This window comes from Hydra viridissima, unplaced genomic scaffold (assembly GCF_058129835.1).
Source record: "Hydra viridissima isolate aposymbiotic clone 2 unplaced genomic scaffold, HvirCarnegie_v1 scaffold_11, whole genome shotgun sequence".
NCBI classification, from domain to species: domain Eukaryota; kingdom Metazoa; phylum Cnidaria; class Hydrozoa; order Anthoathecata; family Hydridae; genus Hydra; species Hydra viridissima.
Window position 1 is genome coordinate 3,082,000 of NW_028324310.1, and position 21,059 is coordinate 3,103,058.

The 21,059-nt window shown below is 29.7% G+C and overlaps 3 protein-coding genes across 5 annotated transcripts in view; 2 read left to right on the forward strand and 1 right to left on the reverse strand.

Moving 5' to 3' along the window:
• LOC145191148 (UDP-glucose:glycoprotein glucosyltransferase 1-like) overlaps positions 1-21,059 on the reverse strand; it is a 421,900-nt gene that overhangs the window by 127,763 nt on the left and 273,078 nt on the right. The gene's annotated exons all lie outside the window — the stretch shown is intronic.
• On the forward strand, positions 405-3,184 carry LOC145191288 (uncharacterized). The gene is made up of 2 exons (XM_090067747.1): positions 405-925; positions 2,377-3,184. Exons 1-2 carry the CDS (start codon positions 574-576, stop codon positions 2,883-2,885), a joined length of 861 nt encoding a protein of 286 aa, XP_089923873.1. The 5' UTR covers positions 405-573; the 3' UTR covers positions 2,886-3,184.
• Positions 8,163-14,438, forward strand: LOC149881725 (GDP-fucose protein O-fucosyltransferase 4-like). Of its 3 annotated transcripts, none has more exons than XM_090067749.1 (6): positions 8,163-8,261; positions 11,688-11,765; positions 11,935-12,108; positions 12,927-13,113; positions 13,266-13,388; positions 13,568-14,438. In XM_090067749.1, the coding sequence occupies exons 1-6, from the start codon at positions 8,198-8,200 to the stop codon at positions 14,421-14,423; spliced, it is 1,482 nt and encodes a 493-aa protein (XP_089923875.1). In that variant the 5' UTR covers positions 8,163-8,197; the 3' UTR covers positions 14,424-14,438. The 3 variants fall into 3 exon arrangements, with proteins under 3 accessions (XP_089923875.1, XP_089923876.1, XP_089923877.1); XM_090067750.1 differs by lacking the exon at positions 8,163-8,261 and adding an exon at positions 10,231-10,585; XM_090067751.1 differs by lacking the exons at positions 8,163-8,261; positions 11,688-11,765; positions 11,935-12,108 and adding an exon at positions 12,209-12,305.

Here is a 21,059-nt window from a genome sequence, read left to right on the forward strand (position 1 = left end):
TTCCTGCGAAGTCAATAATTTGTTTTTATTCTTAACTCAGGTTGGTATTGTATTTTTTTGGGCACTATACTTTTGGGTTACCTCTTTGGTACACATCCCTTTTTCCAGGTCTTTTAACGCCTTGCCTTTTTCGAATTGAGATTTGTAAGTATTCGTTTATCAGGCGCCATGTTTTTTGAAAATTTGAATTTTAGAAAATGGAATGTTGTCAATCCAAAAATTATTTGCAAGAACTTCTGAAAGTTTGGAGAACAGTTTAAGATAACGAGAGAAAATTGCCCTTGGGAGCGAAGATACTGTTCAAGATACCAAAAAATTCGAGATATTGAAGTTCTTATACATCAAGTGGATTTTGGCTCAATAAGTCCGTAATACCCAATAGACCGGTGAAATAATAATCAAGTATCCGAGATATCGAGAGTCAACAGAAGTTACTAACATACGCTACTCTAAAATCTCTAAGTTCTTATAGGGTAGTTTTTATTGACTTAATTACCTTTTGAAGTGATTAAGTTTGATTAACGTACAAATGCGAGTTTTACTTTAAGTGTGAGTTCTTATCGAGTTTACCTTATGATTGTACAATTTATAATGCCTAATGGTTGGCTCTGTGCTGCAAAACCCCCTTTGAAAAAAAGGCTGAAATTGTCTACTGTGAACTCTGTTGCAAAAGATGGACTTTTACATGAAACCCCAACTTCACCTATAAATTATAAATTTATGAAGCAGACTAAATTATCAAGCTATTTTAAGGGAGTGGAAAAAGCAGATAAGAATAAAAAAAAAAGTGTCAAGGCTGTAACATCTACTCACAAAAATCAATCGAAAATAAGTTTCACAGACACCAAAAATTCCATAGTCGACAGTAAGAGGGACTGTTATTGCAGCATATTACAAAAAACAGATTTTGTTACTCAAAAATCAGGTCAGTTAGTATTGTATTTCAACTTACTGGACTTAATTACATTGCTATAATTTTTATGTTAATTGTATGTAAAACAATAACAATCATCACTTGGTATCTAATTTAATGATATTTTGATGTACATACTACAATGACCTAAAATTTTTTTTACATTTGATGTGCTGTCTGTTTATTTGTATGTACCGTCTGTTTCACATCACCTGCAACAAATTACTGTAGCAAGTGAAATGCACTAAAGAGGTTGAGTAACTAACAAGTAACAAAGTTTGCCTCTGATAGATCCCTAAAGGCTGGAGTATGGTCACAACAACTCAGACATCTTTTGACTTTGAATCATTTTCTAAAAACCTAAAAATATTTTTTTTGTTATAGTGTGAACATCAGCAGAAATTAAAGCTAATGGTAAAAGATCTTAGAAACCATAAGTTTAAATACATTTTCTCACAAAGCCTTAATTTTGTTCTGTTCATCTTTGTTTAGTTATAACATGTAAATCACTAGAATGATTATCTGTAGTTAAAGAAGAAAAAATAAGTTTGCATAACAATAAATAAATAAAGGCAATCTAAGCATTTAAACTAGTCTACCCATATAAAATTGGTTCAAATGAAAAAATGCAAATTTTTTCAGCAGTAAATACTATTTCTAATCCAATATAGCATCAAGAACCTTGTATTCAATATTCTGGTTTATAATCTTGGCCGAGTATAAGAAGGGCCAGTGAAACAAACTCTTGATAGTTGGCAGAAGGATCACATTCCAAGTAATGGGATTATTGAACATACACCAGTAAAAGAGCAAATTTCCAGAATATTGTCAATGTACACAAGAAACAATAAGTGAAAATAGAAATAAATCTAATTGCGCTTGTTTTACTACCATCATTACTAGCCTTAATATCAAACCAAAAACTTGAGTTATTCTTTTTTTTTTTAATTTAAGCACCATTTCATAAAATTACAAGTGAAAACAGGTAATTAAATTATGAAAAAAATGCATGTATTAGTCTAAGACATAACACCTAAAATAACACTTTTATTATTTTAAGCATAACTCTTTTTTAGAAAAAAAACTTTTCTGATTACTTAGATATATGTTCCTCAATTTTTTTGGAACTAGACAACTGTTTTGTGAGCCAAGCATGACAGCTGGAAATCATGCTTAAGTTTAGTTGAATACCAGACTTTCCAATATTGGGATACAAAAACTAGTTTCCGTAATCAACCAAGTTGCCCAATCAAAAAATTGTATAGCCAAGCTTTTGATCCAAGTTTCAGTCAATGAGATGAGAATTTTCTGATTTTTTCAACCATAGCATGTTTAAAGCTCAACAAGAAAGTTGTGATAAACAATCACAGTACCTTGTTCTGCATTGTAAAAACTTGTCAAAACTGGGTTTTTTTTTGTCAAAAAAAAAGTACAGACTAACAACTTGTATTTTCTTTTTTTAGGTTACGATTTATCAGAACCTATTCAATACTCAAATTGCATAAAGAACTCTGATACGAAATGGATGGATGTAGAATGTTCATCCATCGGTTATTCAAGTGATGAATTTTCACCATGTGTTTTAGCTGAATGCAAAGAGTTGAGACCTTTGAACAGCTCTCGGAGGAATAATAATGAAAACTGTGAATACAAAGGAGCACCAAACATAAGCTCTTCAGTTTATGGAGAATCTTCAAATCACCTCTTTAATGCTAGAAATAATATTAAAAACATTTTTTTTTCAAATTATGAAGAAAATGTCAAAGATTTAATATTTGCAAAATCATTGCAAAATGAGCTAGATAGCTTAGAAACTGGGAACTTTGTTGATCTACCATTAAATCCACCTTCACCTATTAATTTCACTGAGCAATTTTCAGAACTTCCTTTAAATCGAAGTGTATCACAACCACCATCACCTTTATCATCTGACTCTTGCAGCACTCTTTTTGATGACACAGAAATTGAATAGTATTTTGGAATTGCACTGTCTGTTTTTAGCTCAATTTGCGTCCTTTAGTAGATTACATTTATACCTCTAGTAGATTACATTTATACCTCTAGTAGATTACATTTATACCTCTAGTAGATTACATTTATACCTGTGCTGATTCCGCTGTTAACTTCCTGCTCTTTTAAGTTGTTAGCCTTATGTATTTTTACCTAAGGAGATTTTAAATAGGTTCTATTGGTTAGTTAGATAAATGTGTATTGTTTTTAAGTATAAGCATCTTTTTAAAGGTATTACTTGAAGGCGTATTTTTTTTTCAAGTTAGAGTTTTCCATTATTTTTTGAATTATGACTACCGGGATATTAATATAAAATTAATATATGCGAATGTTATTTTATAGGCAGGATTGCTTAACTTTAGTTAATTTTATTGACGAAGACTTCGTGAATTAGATTCGTAAATAAAAAAGCGAGAAAGATATTAAGCTTAAGTAAGTTTGGATTCTTAGAGAACTGTGTTCTAAACTTTTGAGATCCAAGTAAAGACAAACAGATCAACCAAAGATTTATTTACCCCTAATCTGCTAATAATTTAAGTAGTAAAGCTTTCTGCTGAATGAATTTTCGAACGCATTTTTCTGTTGCATTTAATTGAGTTTCAAACCGGTATTTTTTGGTAACCAGGTCAATGATCTCTCCGAATGCGTATAATTTGTTTGAACAGTCTTCGTGGCAGAGAAATCTTGGCCTAAATTATTCGATGACGAAATTATAAAAGTACAGTGGAAAAAATCCACTGAGATTCTTCATTAAAAAAAAGAACCAATGTAAAAAATCGAAAAAATTAGGATTTTTATATAAAGAATTCGATTTTAATACATTTTGAACCTCCTTTAGCCTTAACATGGACCTATGAGAAATGGACGTGCAACCTATTGTTTTACATCAAAGAGGCCGCAGAAATCAGCGAGCCATGCGAGTTTCCGACAAACTCTAAATTTTCACTCGTCAACAAAAAAATTTATTAAAATGGCTGCCCACAGTTTTAAAACAGAAACTCTGATCACGTGGTATTAGTTTAAACTTTTATAGCATTTGTTTAATAAGACTGTTCAAGATAAAGTGTAGTCACGCGTTGACAAATTACACCAAGGTAAAGGAAATTAGTTGTCGGTACGAACAGATTCTCATCATTTTTCCAAGATGAACATTTGTAAATTTGGGAACTTTTTTCGTGTAAACAAAGTTCCGTCAATAATAAAATTGACCTGTAAGGCTAATTTTAAAATGACTAAAAAAAGTATAGCGAAATATAAAAAAGCTTAAATAAAATTTTTTGTCAAGGTCTGGTTTCATTCAAGTTTTTGGTCCTTCATTCACCAGGCTTAATTTTGTGTATTTTTTGAGTATTTTTTCCGATATGTCGCCATTTTTTGCCTTGACCACTCTATAAGCTCCATAATATATATTCCACTATGCATTATTTTTTACTAGGTGTATTTTCTAATGGGATTTTTTATAATTCATTTGATAAAGCAAAACCTTTTAAAATGTTATTCAAATTTACAAAATGCAAAATGCGGCCAGATATTTTATGTTTTCGTTTTTCATAACCCCTGGTGACAAAAATTTGGAACAAAATAAACACAGACAGTAATAGTACAACAAAAAGTTTAATGATCAAAAAAAATTGTACAGAATATTAAACAATATATTAGTTTTTTATTTTCGGGACTGCAATAATGATTTTTCGCCATTACGACGTATGGCATCAACTTTTTTGTATACATGTCAGGCGCGGATCCAGGAGTTCGTAACTGTGTGGCCAAATTTTATTTTCACGGTTGAAATTTTGATAAAAGATCGATGTTTTAATATTTTATCGCGGCATTTATTGATTGAATAAAACATCGGTAACGTATAATAAGAACCGTTTTGGCCATGGCAGGAATCTCTATAGCCAAAATCCGTAAATTACGGCAGACAAATTTAAATTTTTAGGGATATTCCGTAAGAAAAAAAAACCGAAAACTATCTTGGCTGCCGTTAAATTTAAACTATGTGGCCATTGCCACAATGGCCACCCATTAGATCCGCGCCTGCATGTTCACACATGCCTTGTACAAGATTTTTATCAATTTTTTTTAAACAAGAATGGATTTTTTTTTGCAGCTGATCTTCACTTTCAGCTTCCCAATTGTTTTCATACGCGTAGCCTTTAAGGATTGACCAGAAATCTTCAATTGGTCGTAATTCTGGGACACATGCTTGATTATCAAATTTTGTTACATAACGGATATTTTTCTCATCGAGGTAATTGGTCACACTTCTAGCATAATGTGAAGAGGCCAAGTCAGGCCAGAATGCATAATTACCATCACTGTGATGTTTGTTGATAAAAGGAATCAATCGTTTGATGATGCAATCATTTTTGTACACTGTTTAGTTAATTGCCAGTCTCGCAGGAACAATAAATGGTTTCGAGATTCCACGAGGGGATGTGGTAATCCACAAAAGAATTTTTTTTTCAAATTTGCTTTTGCGCTTATATTTTACATTTTTTGGTGCATTTTTTGCGTCATCTGAGTAAAATCCAACATTCGAATTTTTATTTGTATGTTTAAATGTAAAATAAGACTCATCGTCAATGACAAAGTCGCGGTTTCTGAATTTGCGACAAATTCTTCCACACTTCAGTTGCAACTGCTTTAACTGTTTCTCAGTGCGATCAGGGATTTGTTTTTTCTTAAAATAACAAATGTTTGTTTTGTTTTTTATTGTTTTTACAATGTAGGAATGATCACACTTGAATTTATTTGCAATTTTTCTTGTTGAAGTTCCAGACCGGTTATTCAAAAGACCTTTCAGACGATTGATGTTCCCAGCAGTCATACTTTTTGGTTTTCTGCCTGATCCAGGCTTACGAGACTTTGGCTCATTGTTCTTCCACTTTGCCATATAACATTTAATGGTTCTTTCGGGGTGATTAGAGGCAACAAAATACTCTACGGTGCTCTTCGTTTTAGCGTTAGGATGCAAATTACAATAGTTGTACACTTGTTCAATTAATGTAGTCGACTTCATTTTTGGGTAACTTTTTTATTAATTAATCTAAGTAAACAAAACTTTCAGTAAAAGATAAGTAACACTTTATAAACAAAATAACTAAAAAATTAAGACTGGATAACTAAAAGTTCAATAAGTTTTAGCTTATCAAAGATTGTGCCAAATTTTTGTCACCAGTGGTTATTTCATAAATTATTTCATCTGACATAAAAAGCACATAAAAACCCATTTGTTTTTGTCAAATAAAAAATAGTTTATATATAGCTGGTAAATCATACGATGTTAATATTAAATACTTAGTTATTCTTGCGGTTTGCCATAAATTGGCTTTGCTAAATTCTTTAAAACTGTGACAAACTATTTTTTTCTTTCTTTTTACATTCATTTTATGGATAATATATTTCTGTTGTTAAGCATAAAAATAGAAAATTCTATAATATTCATAAACTAGAAGTCTACAGCAATATAGTAGATGGAGTAGTTCCCTGGAGATGAAACTATTGTGCTTTAGGTAGCTACAAAAGTAGTTGATGTTTTGTATTATTTATTATATTTCTAGTTATACATGTACTAAAGTAGTTAACTAAATGATCTCAATATCTATGTTATTACTTAAAATATTAAGAATGTCTATCTATATAAAATGAAGCTTAAAACCTGATTCTATTGCTGTTATCTTAAATAACTAAAAGGAAGTTGATGTGACTGGTTAGACGAGACCAAAAATTTTCGAAGAATCCGACAGACTTTGATATAATTTAATTTCTATTGTTTAAAACAAAAGATTTGTAACAATGCGCAACAAGCATGGTTCGCAAAAAAAGCAATAGGTTGCACGTCCATCTCTTATAGGTCCATGGTCTTTACTACAACTGCCAAACATCGTTTCATGTGTCACCAATCACCAAATTTTCCAAAGTTGTAGCAAACAAGGCATCACGTGTATTGTAAAAAGTGAGTGTCGAAAATTATAAGAAAAAAATTTAGTTTTTTGCTTTCTACATTTCAACAACCATAGAAAAATGAACTTAGAACAAAACTCCCGCTTGTAAAAGGTTCCATACAAACATTCAATTTTGATTCAAGCTCGGTGATAGTTATTATTCGAAGCCTAGAAATTGATATAAAATTTTTTGCTCACTGTATGCATGCAGGGGTTTAAAAATATTGAGTGCAGCGTAAAAGATAAATAAGACCCACTCCTAATATGTGGCTTTAACTATAGCCACATAGAAATTTAAAATAAGAAATTTCAGGTTCTGGTAATTTTTTCACGATTAAAATTTGCTATAAACCTTTAATTGTAATAATAATGAAATGAACAAACTAAGTTTTTGCCCATGATAGCAAATTCACAAGTCAGGTTATTGCGCAAATATGAAACAATCTACAAGGCATTTGAGAGTTTTTATATAATATGTCAAAAATAGTTAGCTTGACGACACCGAGTTTAGGAATTTCTTGCCCTAATGAATGCATCATTGAATGCATAAAATTGAGTAAATAGCCTTTTGTTTGCAAAATCTTGATAGAGTGATAGGCTTGAATGAACCAATTCATTCAAGTCTAACACTCTATCAATGATTTTGAGGAAATTTTATAAAGTTTGTATATCAAAAAAACCGTTTTTAAGAAAAATATTTTTGGTTTCCGTTAATCAGTAATAATTTCCTCAAGTCAGTTTGCGGGGACTCTAACCCAGGCTCTCCGCTTCATATTATATTTCTTAATCAGCCAATACAAAACCTTTTTTAACTTTTCTTCCATAAAGTTTTTGCTTTTCTTTTACTATTTGAACATCATCACAACTATCTTTTTTTTTATTAGTTCATTAAATTTTTGAATTCATTTAAATCAGTTTTTTTAATTTATTTTAAAGTTTTTTTATGCAGTAGAAATTTTTTATAAAAATTGTGCATAATTATCCTTTTAGGTTTCTATTTCATTACGCGTTTTTTTATTTATTTTTTTTTGTTGTTTTTTTTTATTAAATTGATCAATTTTCTCTTTTGATCTTTCGCGTGATCAAATTTTGAGTGTTTTCTTATTTGTGATCTCCCTTCCTGATTTTTTTTTTTTTTAAAGAATATATTTGAGTATTTAAATCAAAACCATTTACAAACCCCGTTTTATTATTTTAATTCCATTGTACTTTTTAGTTGTAGATTATTCTACTTTCCTTATCATTAAAGGCTTCATAAAGGATCAAAATCTTACTGTTATATTATCAATTTAATGGCAATCAGTCGTCTGCAAGGGGAAAAAAAATGCTGTTAAAAGTTCTGCTAGGAATTTTTGCCATCCGTCGAGGAAGTATCTTAACTCTGTTTTGTGAGATGCGATTTATTTTGTTAAAGAGCTTTTCTAATTACGATTATTTGGAATGACACCAGTTTTTAATCGTTCGCCCGCTTTCTTGGGTGGTATTTTTGTTGTTGTGGATATAAGTTCAGCACATGCGAGTTCGTTAAGTTTGGCTTGTTCGTTAAGTTCGGTTTTTTTTTTTAAGTTTAAAAATTTTGTTCGAGTTTTCCAATACAAGTTTGTCAAATAGATGAATTTTTAAAAAAGATCGAGTTCCAGTTTGTCAAGTCTCATCTTTATTTGAATATTTCGATCGAGCTTCACAAATTTATCAAGTTTCTAAACTCCAAAAAATTTATTCAACAAACAATTATTATTTAAGAATATAAATTAACCCAACAATGACAAATCAAAGATTGACGATTGTTTACATACCATCTGTGTGTTTCTTCTTGACTTTCCAGTTGCAATGTGGTTATGAGTTGGTCTAACTGACCTGATTTGAACTCCATTGTGAGTATCATTGAAAGGTTTTAAGCTTTCTAAAAAATTTTTTGATGAAATGTGATGTGAGAGACATATAAACATCATTTCTCCTGCTTATCCACTTATCAGTTGTGAATGCTTTGCCACCAAGTCTTTTGAATGAATTTTTTTAACTTTTATTGAATGGCATTTTGAACCATGTACCACAACAAAAGTAGTTTCTGTCTGAAATATGTTGTACTTAACTTTGCATTTTTGGATCCACTATGTTCATAAGTCTACAAGATTTTCTCCCTTCAAATCTTCTCCCTTCAAATCGTCTCCCTTCAAATCGTCTGCCTTCAAATCTTCTCCCTTCAAATCTTCTCCCTTCAAATCTTCTCCCTTCAAATCTTCTCCCTTCAAATCTTCTCCCTTCAAATCTTCTCCCTTCAAATCTTCTCCCTTCAAATCTTCTCCCTTCAAATCTTCTCCCTTCAAATCTTCTCCCTTTAAATCTTCTCCCTTCAAATCTTCTCCCTTCAAATCTTCTCCCTTCAAATCTTCTCCCTTCAAATCTTCTCCCTTCAAATCTTCTCCCTTCAAATCTTTTCCCTTCAAATCTTCTCCCTTCAAATCTTCTCCCTTCAAATCTTCTCCCTTCAAATCTTCTCCCTTCAAATCTTCTCCCTTCAAATCTTCTCCCTTCAAATCTTCTCCCTTCAAATCTTCTCCCTTCAAATCTTCTCCCTTCAAATCTTCTCGCTTCAGCAGTTTTTAAAGGAAGATTATTCTCATTGATAAAAGCTCCAAAATCAAAACGTTTTTGCTTTGGATCACTGAACTCATTAGGAGTCTACTTTAGGGATGATTCCTTGATTGTTGGTTGGTTAGCCTTAGCTTTTTCCCGATTTGTACCACTTTGCTAAAGGTTTAACTGGCTATTATCAAAGGTTTAACTAGTACATTACTGGATGTAGTTTGATGGCTCTTTTCAGATGATTAAATAAAGATGTTGTGGATGAATGTGTAAGAATAAATGCAATCTTACAGGTTTGACATATGGCCTTTTTTACACCTCTTTCTTTGATCTTTATAAAGTACTTCCATTTCCAAAAATTGTTCAGAATCGCTAAAATATTGTGAAAAAGTATAACAATTTGTTTAATTGACATCAATTAAACGAGTTGTTATATACTTTTCTTTTTGAATTATTGTGTTATAAACATTATGGTAACTAATTGTTATAACCATTTTAATAAATTTAATAATTTAAAAAGTTAATTATGTAATTTCAAGTTAAAAAGTACACTGGGAACTTGTTATTGTTTGAAAAAAAAAAATTTAGTCTGTGAATTTTATTTTTATTATTATTCTTTATTTATATATATATATATATATTTTTCTTGCATGAGAAATGTAAGAATTAAAAGTAGGAAAACTTAATTTTTTTTATAAGAAAACATAAAAAAAATTTATAAACTTGATAAACTCGAAAAACTCGATAAACTTAATTAAAACAAATATCAAATACTATCATAAACTTGAGAAACTGATTTATCAAGTTTTTAGAAACCGGTCAAACTTTTTCTTCAACTTTGGCGAGTTCAAACAGCTCAAGCTTTCTCGAGTTTTTCTGGTTTATCAAGTTTCAAAATCGAACTCGCATGTTCTTATTATAAGTAAATTTTTTATGCTTCTTTTTTTAACATATTTTACAATGGATTTATGCATAAGTACAAATGCATAAAGTTTGCAAATTTTATAGTTTACGAGAACTTATTGAAAAGCCTGGCTTGAGCAATAGATGTACTAAAGATTAACCAAACTTGGAGCGGACTCTCATGCATACAAAGACAGAAAAAAACACATTCTAGTGAAAAATAGTAATTTTGTTAGCTATTCAGTAGAAAATATTGCGATTTGTATATATATAGGTATTATCTGAGACAAAGAATTCACTCTATAGAGTATCACCTTATAGCTCATTGCTAAAGTAATGATGTAATTATCATATTCTTCCAGAGTAAAATGATTTAAACAGAAAGCAACACCGATCGGACAAAAATTCAAAGAACTTTAAAAATCAAATATAATATATTACTCCATAAAGAAAATACACGGATTAACACTTTTAAAGTAATTATCGGCGGCAATATTTTTACATACATTAATGGCACCAAAATTTTTTTACACATTAATGGCGGCCGTGTTTTTTGGGCCTTTTCACATTGTATTACATGAAAAAAATATTTTTTAAAATTTCTAAGAGAAGTTTTAGCAAAAAAAAAACTGATATTTTAATTTAATTAGAGGCTTCGACACTGTTTAAACATAGTTTCGAATAGATTTGATGTTAGTAAGCATGAGTGTGCATTTCTGTACTTTCTATTAAGTCATCAGGCCAACAGCCCTGTGTTAAGCACAACCATCTAATATTGTTTGGGTCATGCAAAGACAGCATAAACTCTCTAAATCCAAACTTTTACATCCACCTTTAAAGAATTTAAATTCCTCAAACAAAAACGTTTTTTAATTTTAGTCATTCACTCAAGAAATCATTTTTGCGTGTGAATGACTAATTGTTGAGTCATAAGCTTAAATTAGACTGACAGATTAAAGCTCAGATAAATAAAAGCTTTATAAAAATTTCTTGAATTTTTGTTCCTTTTATATCTATAAGTGTATTTCTTTTTTTCATATATTTATAAAACTTTTTTTATTTAATCTTATATTTATCATGAAATGTTCTAATATTTATGCTATTTTAAGTTTCGAATAAAAACCTTGAAGATAAAATCCAAATTTTAATAAAGTTCATCGAGTCGGCAAAATTCTAAATATTAAAAACGCATTCTCAAGTACCGCAAAATACTATGCCGATACCGCACGATAAATATTTAAAAAAAAAGTTTTCGATAAAAGGTTTTAAATGTATTAAACAAAGTTTTAAATATGTTACCCAACCCAATTACATTGATCTTTTAGGTGCTTTGTTACTTATGGTGAATATATTTGCTGTGAGCCAACGCAATGATTTTTGTTTTAAAGAAAGTGAATGTGGCAGTAAGTATGAAACTCGAAGCTCAATATGAAGTCAGTATGAAACTCGAAAATCAATATGTAGTCAACATGAAACTCAATGTAAAATCAAAATTAAACTCGGAAATTTTCAACTACACATTTTAGGTTTGGTCTAACAATTTTTATATTTATTTAACCCCTTAAACTTTAGAAAGAAGCCATCATGAAATTTTGAAAGAAAACTTTCCATCAGAATTTCAATTTTTTCCTCCGTTGAATGACAAAGTCTATTTGATTGATGGTGAAGAATTACCTCAAGTGTTGTGGTGGTATTCTGAAGCTTTTTATCCGCACCAAACAACGAGCAAAATAGACTGCAAATTAGGTTAAATTTTTCTTTTAAACTTTAACGTATGTAATAACTTTAGCAATTATTAATATAAACAATGATAACTTTGACATATAAAATTGAATATTTAATACAGAAAGAGGCGAATAGAGCCTATGGGCAACTTGTCATTAGCTCGGCCGGGCATTGGCATTGGCTTTAACGTTTTACTTAAAAGATTTCAAATCGCTTCTGTAAGTTGCATCGGTTACAAATTTGAACTGTATTTTTTTTTTTTGGCTTGCAAATGTTAGAAAAGAAATGTTAGTCATTTGCTATTTTTAAAGTTTACTTTATTCCAATATAAAAACACTTAACTAAATTCTTTCTTTACATTATTCAAATAAGTTTATAATTTTATCTTATTAAAACATTTCATATTTAAGCTGAATGACTTTATATAAAAAAAAAATCTATGAGAATTAATATTGTGATCGCCCAACTTTGCTACAAAATAATGGGGGCAAATTTTTGATATGATAGACATGAAATACCTTATTAAGTAATAAAATGAAGGTGGAGGAGTCTGGAGAGAACTTATTCTGGGGAGCCTGAAAAATGTATTGTGATTGTTTCATGTAGAAATTTGTGTTTAATGCTTTTTATAGCTATGAAAATAATTTTAGAGTGATTTGATCCATGTATTCAATTGTAAAAGTCGTTTTAGGCTGCATATAGAAGCTAATGAAAAGCGTCCCAACAATGCATAATTGAAACAATGGAATGTCCCTCTCAACATCTTCACTTTCAAAACCACTTTTTTAAGCAGTAAAATAATCCTGAATAACTATTTTAATAAGATATCTCGTTCACAGGTTCATGTTCAGTTACGCGAGATCGTAACCAACTTAGCAACAGGCTGACAAGAGGGATTATATTTCATGGCACGTCTTTTGATGCAAGTGATTTACCGTTGCCAAGACTACCACATCATGAGTGGGCATTGTTTCACGAAGAATCTCCAAAAAATCAATGGATATATTCGACTGAGTTTGGAATTAGGTGAAATATGAAATAGATAACTTTCATAAATGTTAAAAAGTTCACGTTTATATGTAATTTTAGTAATTGAAGCTGAATTTGACTCAAGCTAATTAGTAACTTTTAACCAACCCAAATTTAGCTGAAACTAGTTCTTGGCTCTTTATTTATAGTTTGTTCAACCATACGGCAACGTTTAGACGTGAATCGGACTATCCTCTAACAACACAAAGCATGCAAGACACTCGAGTTTGGATGGATAAAAAGTTTTTTGTTACAACCAAAGAAAAAAATCGGTCAATATTGCACTTTTGTCAGATTTAACCAGTCAATACTTTTTTCATTTATAATCAAACTCTATAACAGCTTATTTTATTGGTGTTTCAAACAAACTTTCTTTTGACTCGTTTTTACCAGGTTTATCTAACTTTATATACTAAAATGTTGAAATCTTATACAAAAACTCAATTTTTAGGCTGCAAAAAGAACTGAGTCTAGCTCCTGCCGTTTATTTCCAACGCGATTGCAATCCTCCTTCTGATCGAGATACATATGTTGAAGAGCTTATGAAATACATAAAGATTGATTCTTACGGTCCTTGTTTGAACAACAAAAAGCCACCAGACGAGATCAACGGTTTCCATCATTTATCCAGCGAACCATACTACCACTTCTTAGCTCGTTATAAGTTTCAGTTAGCTTTTGAAAACTGCCTGTGTCAAGATTACATGACAGAAAAACTGTTTCGACCTCTCAGTATCGGATCGGTTCCAGTGTATTTGGGATCTTCTTTAGCTGAAGAGTTTATGCCTAGTGAAAAAGCTGTGATCATGGTTCAAGATTTTCGTTCTCCCAAAGAGCTAGCAGAATATCTTACAGAGCTGAATGCGAACGACACAAAGTATGAGGAGTACTTAAAGCATCGTTTTACTGGAAAGTTCTCCAATCCGAAGCTTGAAAAGTCTTTAAAAGTTCAAAAATGGTCACCACTTAAAGCTAACGAAAAGCCGAATGGTTATTCGTATATGACTTCGGGGTTCTCATGCCACGTTTGTGATAAACTGCATGAAAGAAACAATCACCTAAAAATTCACTTAAAAAACAACATGAGTGCCATTTTACCTCCCAGAATTGCGAATTTTACACATATGGGGTGTCCGGAGCAAAAAAAATTTTTTGTTAATTCAACAAATATTGCTTACGGGAATTCACTCTTACAATCAGGAGAACAAGAAGCTTTATCTATTATTGAGATGCTACGCTCCAATGAAACTAACTCTAAAAATTTTATTGACAAGTATTTGAAAGTTAAAACTAGTAACTATTATTAATAGCTAATACATTTATGTTCTATTATATCTTACTAATAAAACTGATCGAGCAAAGATTATAATTATACTTTCAGGTATTTTGACAATCTCCTTCTTTTGCCCTTTTCACGTACAGAATTTGTCTCGTTTATTTCTAATTGAATAAAGTAATTTAAACATTTGGGTTAATTGATTACATTTTTGCACACATCACGCTTTTTTAACGAAGCAAGGAAATTGAGAGTTTTGAAAAGAATGATAAGGGATGTTAATTATCTTTCTTTTACATAAAAACCATAGAACTGTTTCAAACTTTAACTGGTTAATCATAGTGCGCTTATCTCGGAATTATACAAAAAATTTCGCCTAGTTAAGTATTAAATTTTTCGGATTTTCTCAACTATTTTACTTGTTGAAAAGTAAAGTTTAAAATAGCAAAAAATTTGTTGAATATTTTTTATCGTTAAATTGCTTTTTTCCACACTTTATTTAACTAGTGAACTAATCATAAAAACAAAGACATTCTCGCTCTCAAAACATAAATTGTGCAATTTTCACGATTAAAAGAAAATCCTTCGAAAAAATACTTATTTAAAAAAAAGCTTTTCAATTAGCTTCTAATTGAAAAAAGTTTTTTTTTAAATAAGTATTTTTTTTAAATAAGCTTTTTTTTAAAGCGAGATATTGTGAACAAGCATTTCTCTGCTGTTATAAATAGTTTGAGCATTAAAAAATACATTATTAATAAGATGTTAAACACAAGATTAAAATGGTGTTATCATCATGATTAAATACATGATTAAAATAGTGTTACAAACGCGATTAATAATGTATTAAATACATAATTAATGTGTCAAAAAAGAAAATCCAATAAAATCCGGAACATTTTAAAATGCTTACGAAGGAGTCATAAAAGTAGTTTAGTAAATCTAAAAAATGTCTGTAGACATTATTCAAAAACCTCGAACATTAAGTTGAAATAGCAACGGAAAAGAGATTTACTAACAGAATAACTAAACAATTCTACGATGTAAACGGTCAAACGATTTAACAATGTTGTAGCTTTTTATCTTTAACATTAATGCCTCGTATTGTAAAAGTTCTGAATACTGAGTTTGGCATCTATCGGCTTAAATACTTGAAAGCCATACAACTGAAGCAAGAATTTCCAAAAGCTTATCAAATTTTTTGCTCAATGAAGAGTTCTTTGTAGCTGAAACTTTGATTGGTAAAAGAGATAGTGCTTTACACAGAAGACATCGTATGCTAAGTTTTTCAAAAAGTTTAACGAATATTTTGAAAGCGTTTATGAGGAACGATCTCATGATAAGAGCATAGATTTTTTTTTTTTTGAAACTTCCTGGGTTAAAAACTCATCAAAAATTAGGCAAATATTAAAACACGCTTTTACACGTTGCACGTCATTTATATAGGAATTCGCAATAAAAAAAAGTTCCCCAAAATTGAGAATTCTGGTTTCAAATAAATGACGACGATTTGAATATCTGAATTTGCATAATTAAAAAATAATCTCTCTAAACGAAACTTAGAATCAAGAAAAACTGCAAACTTAATGATGCAAAGTTAATCTTTAGCCGTCTCTTAAAACTTTAAACTTAAAACTTTTTCTACAAGTTTTAAGTTAAGATGGTATTGCTACGAAAATACAAATTTTCGAAGTTTTTTTTACGTAGAATTTTTTTCTCTTTCTGCTGATTGTGCTGATCTCTTACTGTTCATCAACCAAAAACATCAAATCAACATCAAATTTGTTGAAAAGTACATTTTTTGCTACTAGTAAAATTATTTATTTTACCAACGCCCTAGCAACGAAAAACTGAAATCTTATCTTACCCAAATTACCGGGCTAAAATGACAACCCTTGTGAAACTTCTTTTTCATATAAATATTGTTGGATTTACGATGTTTTTGGTGATACTTTAAAGTATCATAATTGTTACAATAAACTTAAAAAAAACATAAAACTTTGTATCTTTGTTGTCCTACAACATTTAAAATTTTTGATTCTTTAACCTTTTTTTTATTTATTATACTTTTTTATTTTTTTATTTATATCAATCAAGCGTTAGCTGTCTAAAATTTTTCTAGAAAGAGTACCAAACTTTTCAAGAAAAAGAAATAAAAGAAGCCTTCTGTAAATAAATATTTAAAGAAAAATCTAAATATTTCTCCAGAAGAAAAGACAGCCACCATAAGTACAAAACAATTAGCTTTAGAATCAATTATTTTCAACTATTATAATAAGCAATAAGTGACGAACATGATTATAGTGAAGCAATAAGTGACGAACATGTGCAAATAAAATACACGGAGCAATTAAAAAATTGCCGTTTTAAGTCTATGGTGCAATGTTTAATTTTAAAGGCTTTTCAGATAAGAGAAATATTCATTGTTAATCAAATTCTGGGTAAAGGTATTATCTTATTACTCATTAAGTTACTCATTAGAGGTAATTATAAGAATCAAATTAAAGAGATATATATTAGTGATCGACCGAAATTTGGTTCGGTTCCTGTTCCGGTCAAAATTGTGTCTTAAATATATTCGGAACCGAAATTCCTGTTCCGGTTCCGAATATATTTAAGATTTCGGTTCCGACGGATTTTTGGTCAAAACCGAAATCTTAAAAAAAAAAATATTACCGAAAATAGATATTATAAATCTTTATTTAACATTACAGCGTTACTATCATTTTAACAAAAATAATTTAAAATTTTTTTTGTTTAACGAGATATTTAGCTTGAGAATTAATGTTAATAAGATTTGGTTCTGTTTGAAAACAAATTAATTTTCTTGTTTAAGTTAGTTTTAAATTAATATTCATATCTTGTAATGTCTTTTATCGTTTATTTTTTTTCTAAACCTTGTCAGCAACCAAACGGAAAATTTTGAACTTCTCGAAGATGAATTGCAACTGCAACTCAAATTCTGACGACAATGAAAAAACCCATCTTTTTTTTGAATTGTAAAAAGTTATTGCACAATCTCAAACAGAGCCAAATCCACTTTCATCTTCTAAAACGAAAGAAAAGTTAAACGATTTTTGGATTGTCAATGCCTTGGGTTTTGGAAAGACTATGAAGAAAATGCAAATACCAAAATCAAGTTAGCATTGACTAAAGTAGCAAAAAAACACCACCTCCAGCATCCACAAATGTTGAAAGACTGTTTTCTATACCTGAAGGCTCTCTCAAACAAAAGAAACAGACTCCTTTGAGAAAATTTGGAAAACTTCTTTTTTGTCAAGAAAATCTTTCAGCTCTTCGATTTCGTTTTTACTAATTTTTAAAAATTTGACGTTTTATTTAAATTAGAGCTAACTTTTTTTTAAAAAAAAAAGTGATTTTCGGTTCCTGTTCCGGTTTGGGCTTATTTTCTGATCCGGTTCCAGTTAGGATTAATAAAAATCTATTTTCGGGTCGGTTCCAGTTCCGGCAGAATGACAGTTCTGGTCGTTCACTAATATATATATATATAATTTAATATATTTATATATATATATATAATTATATTATATTATACTATATTATATTATATTATACTATATTATATTATATTATATTATATTATATTATATTATATTATATTATGTTATATTATATTATACTATATTACATTATATTATATTGTATTATATTATATTGTATTATATTATATTATATATACACTGAGAAATTTGCTTCCAGGTTCCTTATATAGTAAGCAATCTTCACCTGTGGTTTGAGAACCTGGAAACAAATTTCTCAGTGCATGTATAATATAATATATTTGAATATGTTGGGAACATCTTTCAACTGATTTAATTATTGCTGGCCTGGTAATTGTGAAGTCTTTTTTTTTGCAATAGTACTTGAGAAGTACTTTTCAAAGGTTGGCTGTATTTAAACATTTTCTTCTTCGAATGAATGATTTTGCTTTGTTATCTTCTTTTAATCCTTTCCTTTTCTTTTGGTAGATCGAGTCGCCGCAAACTAAATTTAAATAAAAATTGTACATAACACCGGTTAATTTCAACACCGGTTAAATTTGAAAAATTAACACCGGTTAAATTTGACTATTTGTGACAAAAAAAGATTTTGAAGAAAGATTTTCGATACTTTTTCTCTGTTTAAAATTTGTTCGCTCAATTTAACCAGGGATGGGAAGTCGAAAGTTGGGAGTCAAAAGTTTTTGGAGGGGTTTGAGTTGAAAGTTAAAAAAAAAAATTCAACTTCCAACTGTCTTTTTTTTTCTTTTTTTCAACTTTTTTTAATTTACGTAACGATCGTTTGGAACGCCACTATCGTCTAAAATGAATGGTAAATACAATTTTATTTTATTAACGAAAATAAAAATTTTTCTTTTCACTTAAGCTTAAATCTGTTATGTAGCTTTTGAGTAATTGACAACTGAATCAGTGTTTTTTAAAAGGGCTGATTTGCTCAAAACCCGTTTTTGAGAAAACTAAAAAAAACTCTTTATATCTTTTAATATTAAATATACAGAATTTGTGTAATATATTTTTAAAAAATATATGCAAGAGTAATATCTTAGTACACTTTGATAATTGTTATAACATTTCGTTTGTTAATAATTAATTAATGAAATTTCGAAAAATTGGCCCTTTTAAAAAAAATCGAATATTCCGAAATCGAAACTGTTTATATTTTCCGCGTATTGCGGCTAAAAATACGAATCAACTGGAGAGTGATTTTTTTAAAAAGGGCATATTTGAAACAAATTTGCCTTTTAAAAAAAAATCAAAAACTTTCAGGTGGCTTTATTTGTGTAAGAAGATAAAATTTAAACACATTTTTAACATAAACTGATGAAGCTATCATAGAAGGACACAAAACACACAAAAAGTGAATTTTTAAAAAAATGTCAAATCAGCCCTTTTAAAAAACACTGATTCAATTAGAGTGCTGAATTTTATCGTGTTTAACCGACTCAATCGCTATTAGGAATAAGGAACTTGGATGCGTTTGATTCGTGCAATTTAAAGTTGTAATTAGTTTCAGTTTTGAGAAGAGTCTCTGAGAAGATGCCATAGTTACAAATAGTGAAAGAATAAACTTAAAGGAATTAAATTGACAACGCCTTTTGACAATGCTGCTTAAAAGGCACCTTTTTCGTTGTAAAAATGTTAACAAATTCTTAAATACTTAAAGTTAAATTCTTTTCTCGCCTTTCTTTTTTTTTTTTTTTTTTGTAATTTTAAAATATTCTTTATATTGTTCTTAATAAAAACCAAATAACATGTGAAGAGAACTAAAAATACGTTGTTGTTTTTATTTGATAAGAAAACAATTTTTTAAAATCGTGTTTCGGTACCGTAATCAATGTCGTTTAAACTTTTGCGTTTTGAACTTTTTTATAATCAATATTACTTATCTTTATTTAATTTTTTTTTTTTTTTCTGATAAGGTTACTTCATGTTTTTAATTAAATATTGCTTTGCTTCAAATTAAATTTTTTCAAGGTTACAATATTATTTTTCAGGATACAAAGTTTTTCTTTTATAAATTAATCTCAAAAATCTTGTTTTGTGAGCTGTTATTTGGGGGATTTTTGTTTGCTTTTTTTTCGTTCTTTTTTCATTAACCATAAAATATACGCTAATTAAAAAACTTTAATTAAAACCATCCATAATTACCAACCATCCTGAAATAGGTGATTTTAAGAAATATCTATCTTCTTAGAAAAAGTTATTAATGCTTGAAAAAATCTCAATGCCCAGTGGACCCATCACATCTGGATCCGTTGTCAACTTGAAAATAATTCAAGTTGTTTAAAGAGGTCAGTGTTTGTAATTAACTTAGTATACTGCTGTGGCTGTTGCATGGTTTTGAAAGAAAAATTTATCAAGTATTTTTAAGTAAAAATCGTTTATCTCCTAAAAATCTAACTCTAAAAGTCCTATGATGACCCCCTGTGAATATCTTTCAAGTGAAAAAAATATCAAGTGAAAACTTCAGACGTCCTTTGTAGCTTAGACAAATTTTAGATTAGACGCAACCTGTGCTATTTGCATTGTAACGATAGGTATGTCGAAATAAATTTTAAAAGCAGCACCAAATAACATGTTAAATAAAATTTCGCAGATCTTTATGTAGTTGTAAAGTTTTTTCTGCTAAATATCAATAGCGTTATTAATAGCGCATCGAATTTAAATATTTAATAGATGTATATAATCTTCTTCATTAAAAATAACTCCATTTTTTAACTAAAACTATGTTTTGATGCAAGATGGACCCCCCCCCTGCCATGCAATAAACTCAGTCCAAAACTGGCTACAAGAGAACGTTAACTTGCAGGATAAAGACTTGTGATGCCCCAGCTCACCTGAATTGAATCCCCTGGACTTCAGCATAAGGGCTAAAGCTCAAGCTGGGGGTTGCTTCAAACAGCACCCTAAACTGAAAGACGTTCCTTAACCCATTAGAATTCATGGAATGAACTCTCAATCGAGTAAATCAAAAATATCTGCAAAAGGTTCAACCCTCGTCTGGAGGCAGTGATTGAAGGAGGAAAAATTTCGAAATCTAAATCTTGAAGACTTAATGTACAACATTTAATAAGTTATTGTCCATTTCACACTGACTCGTGTTAATACTTTCATAGCTAAATTTGATTAGGTAAATTGGCATGCCGCAA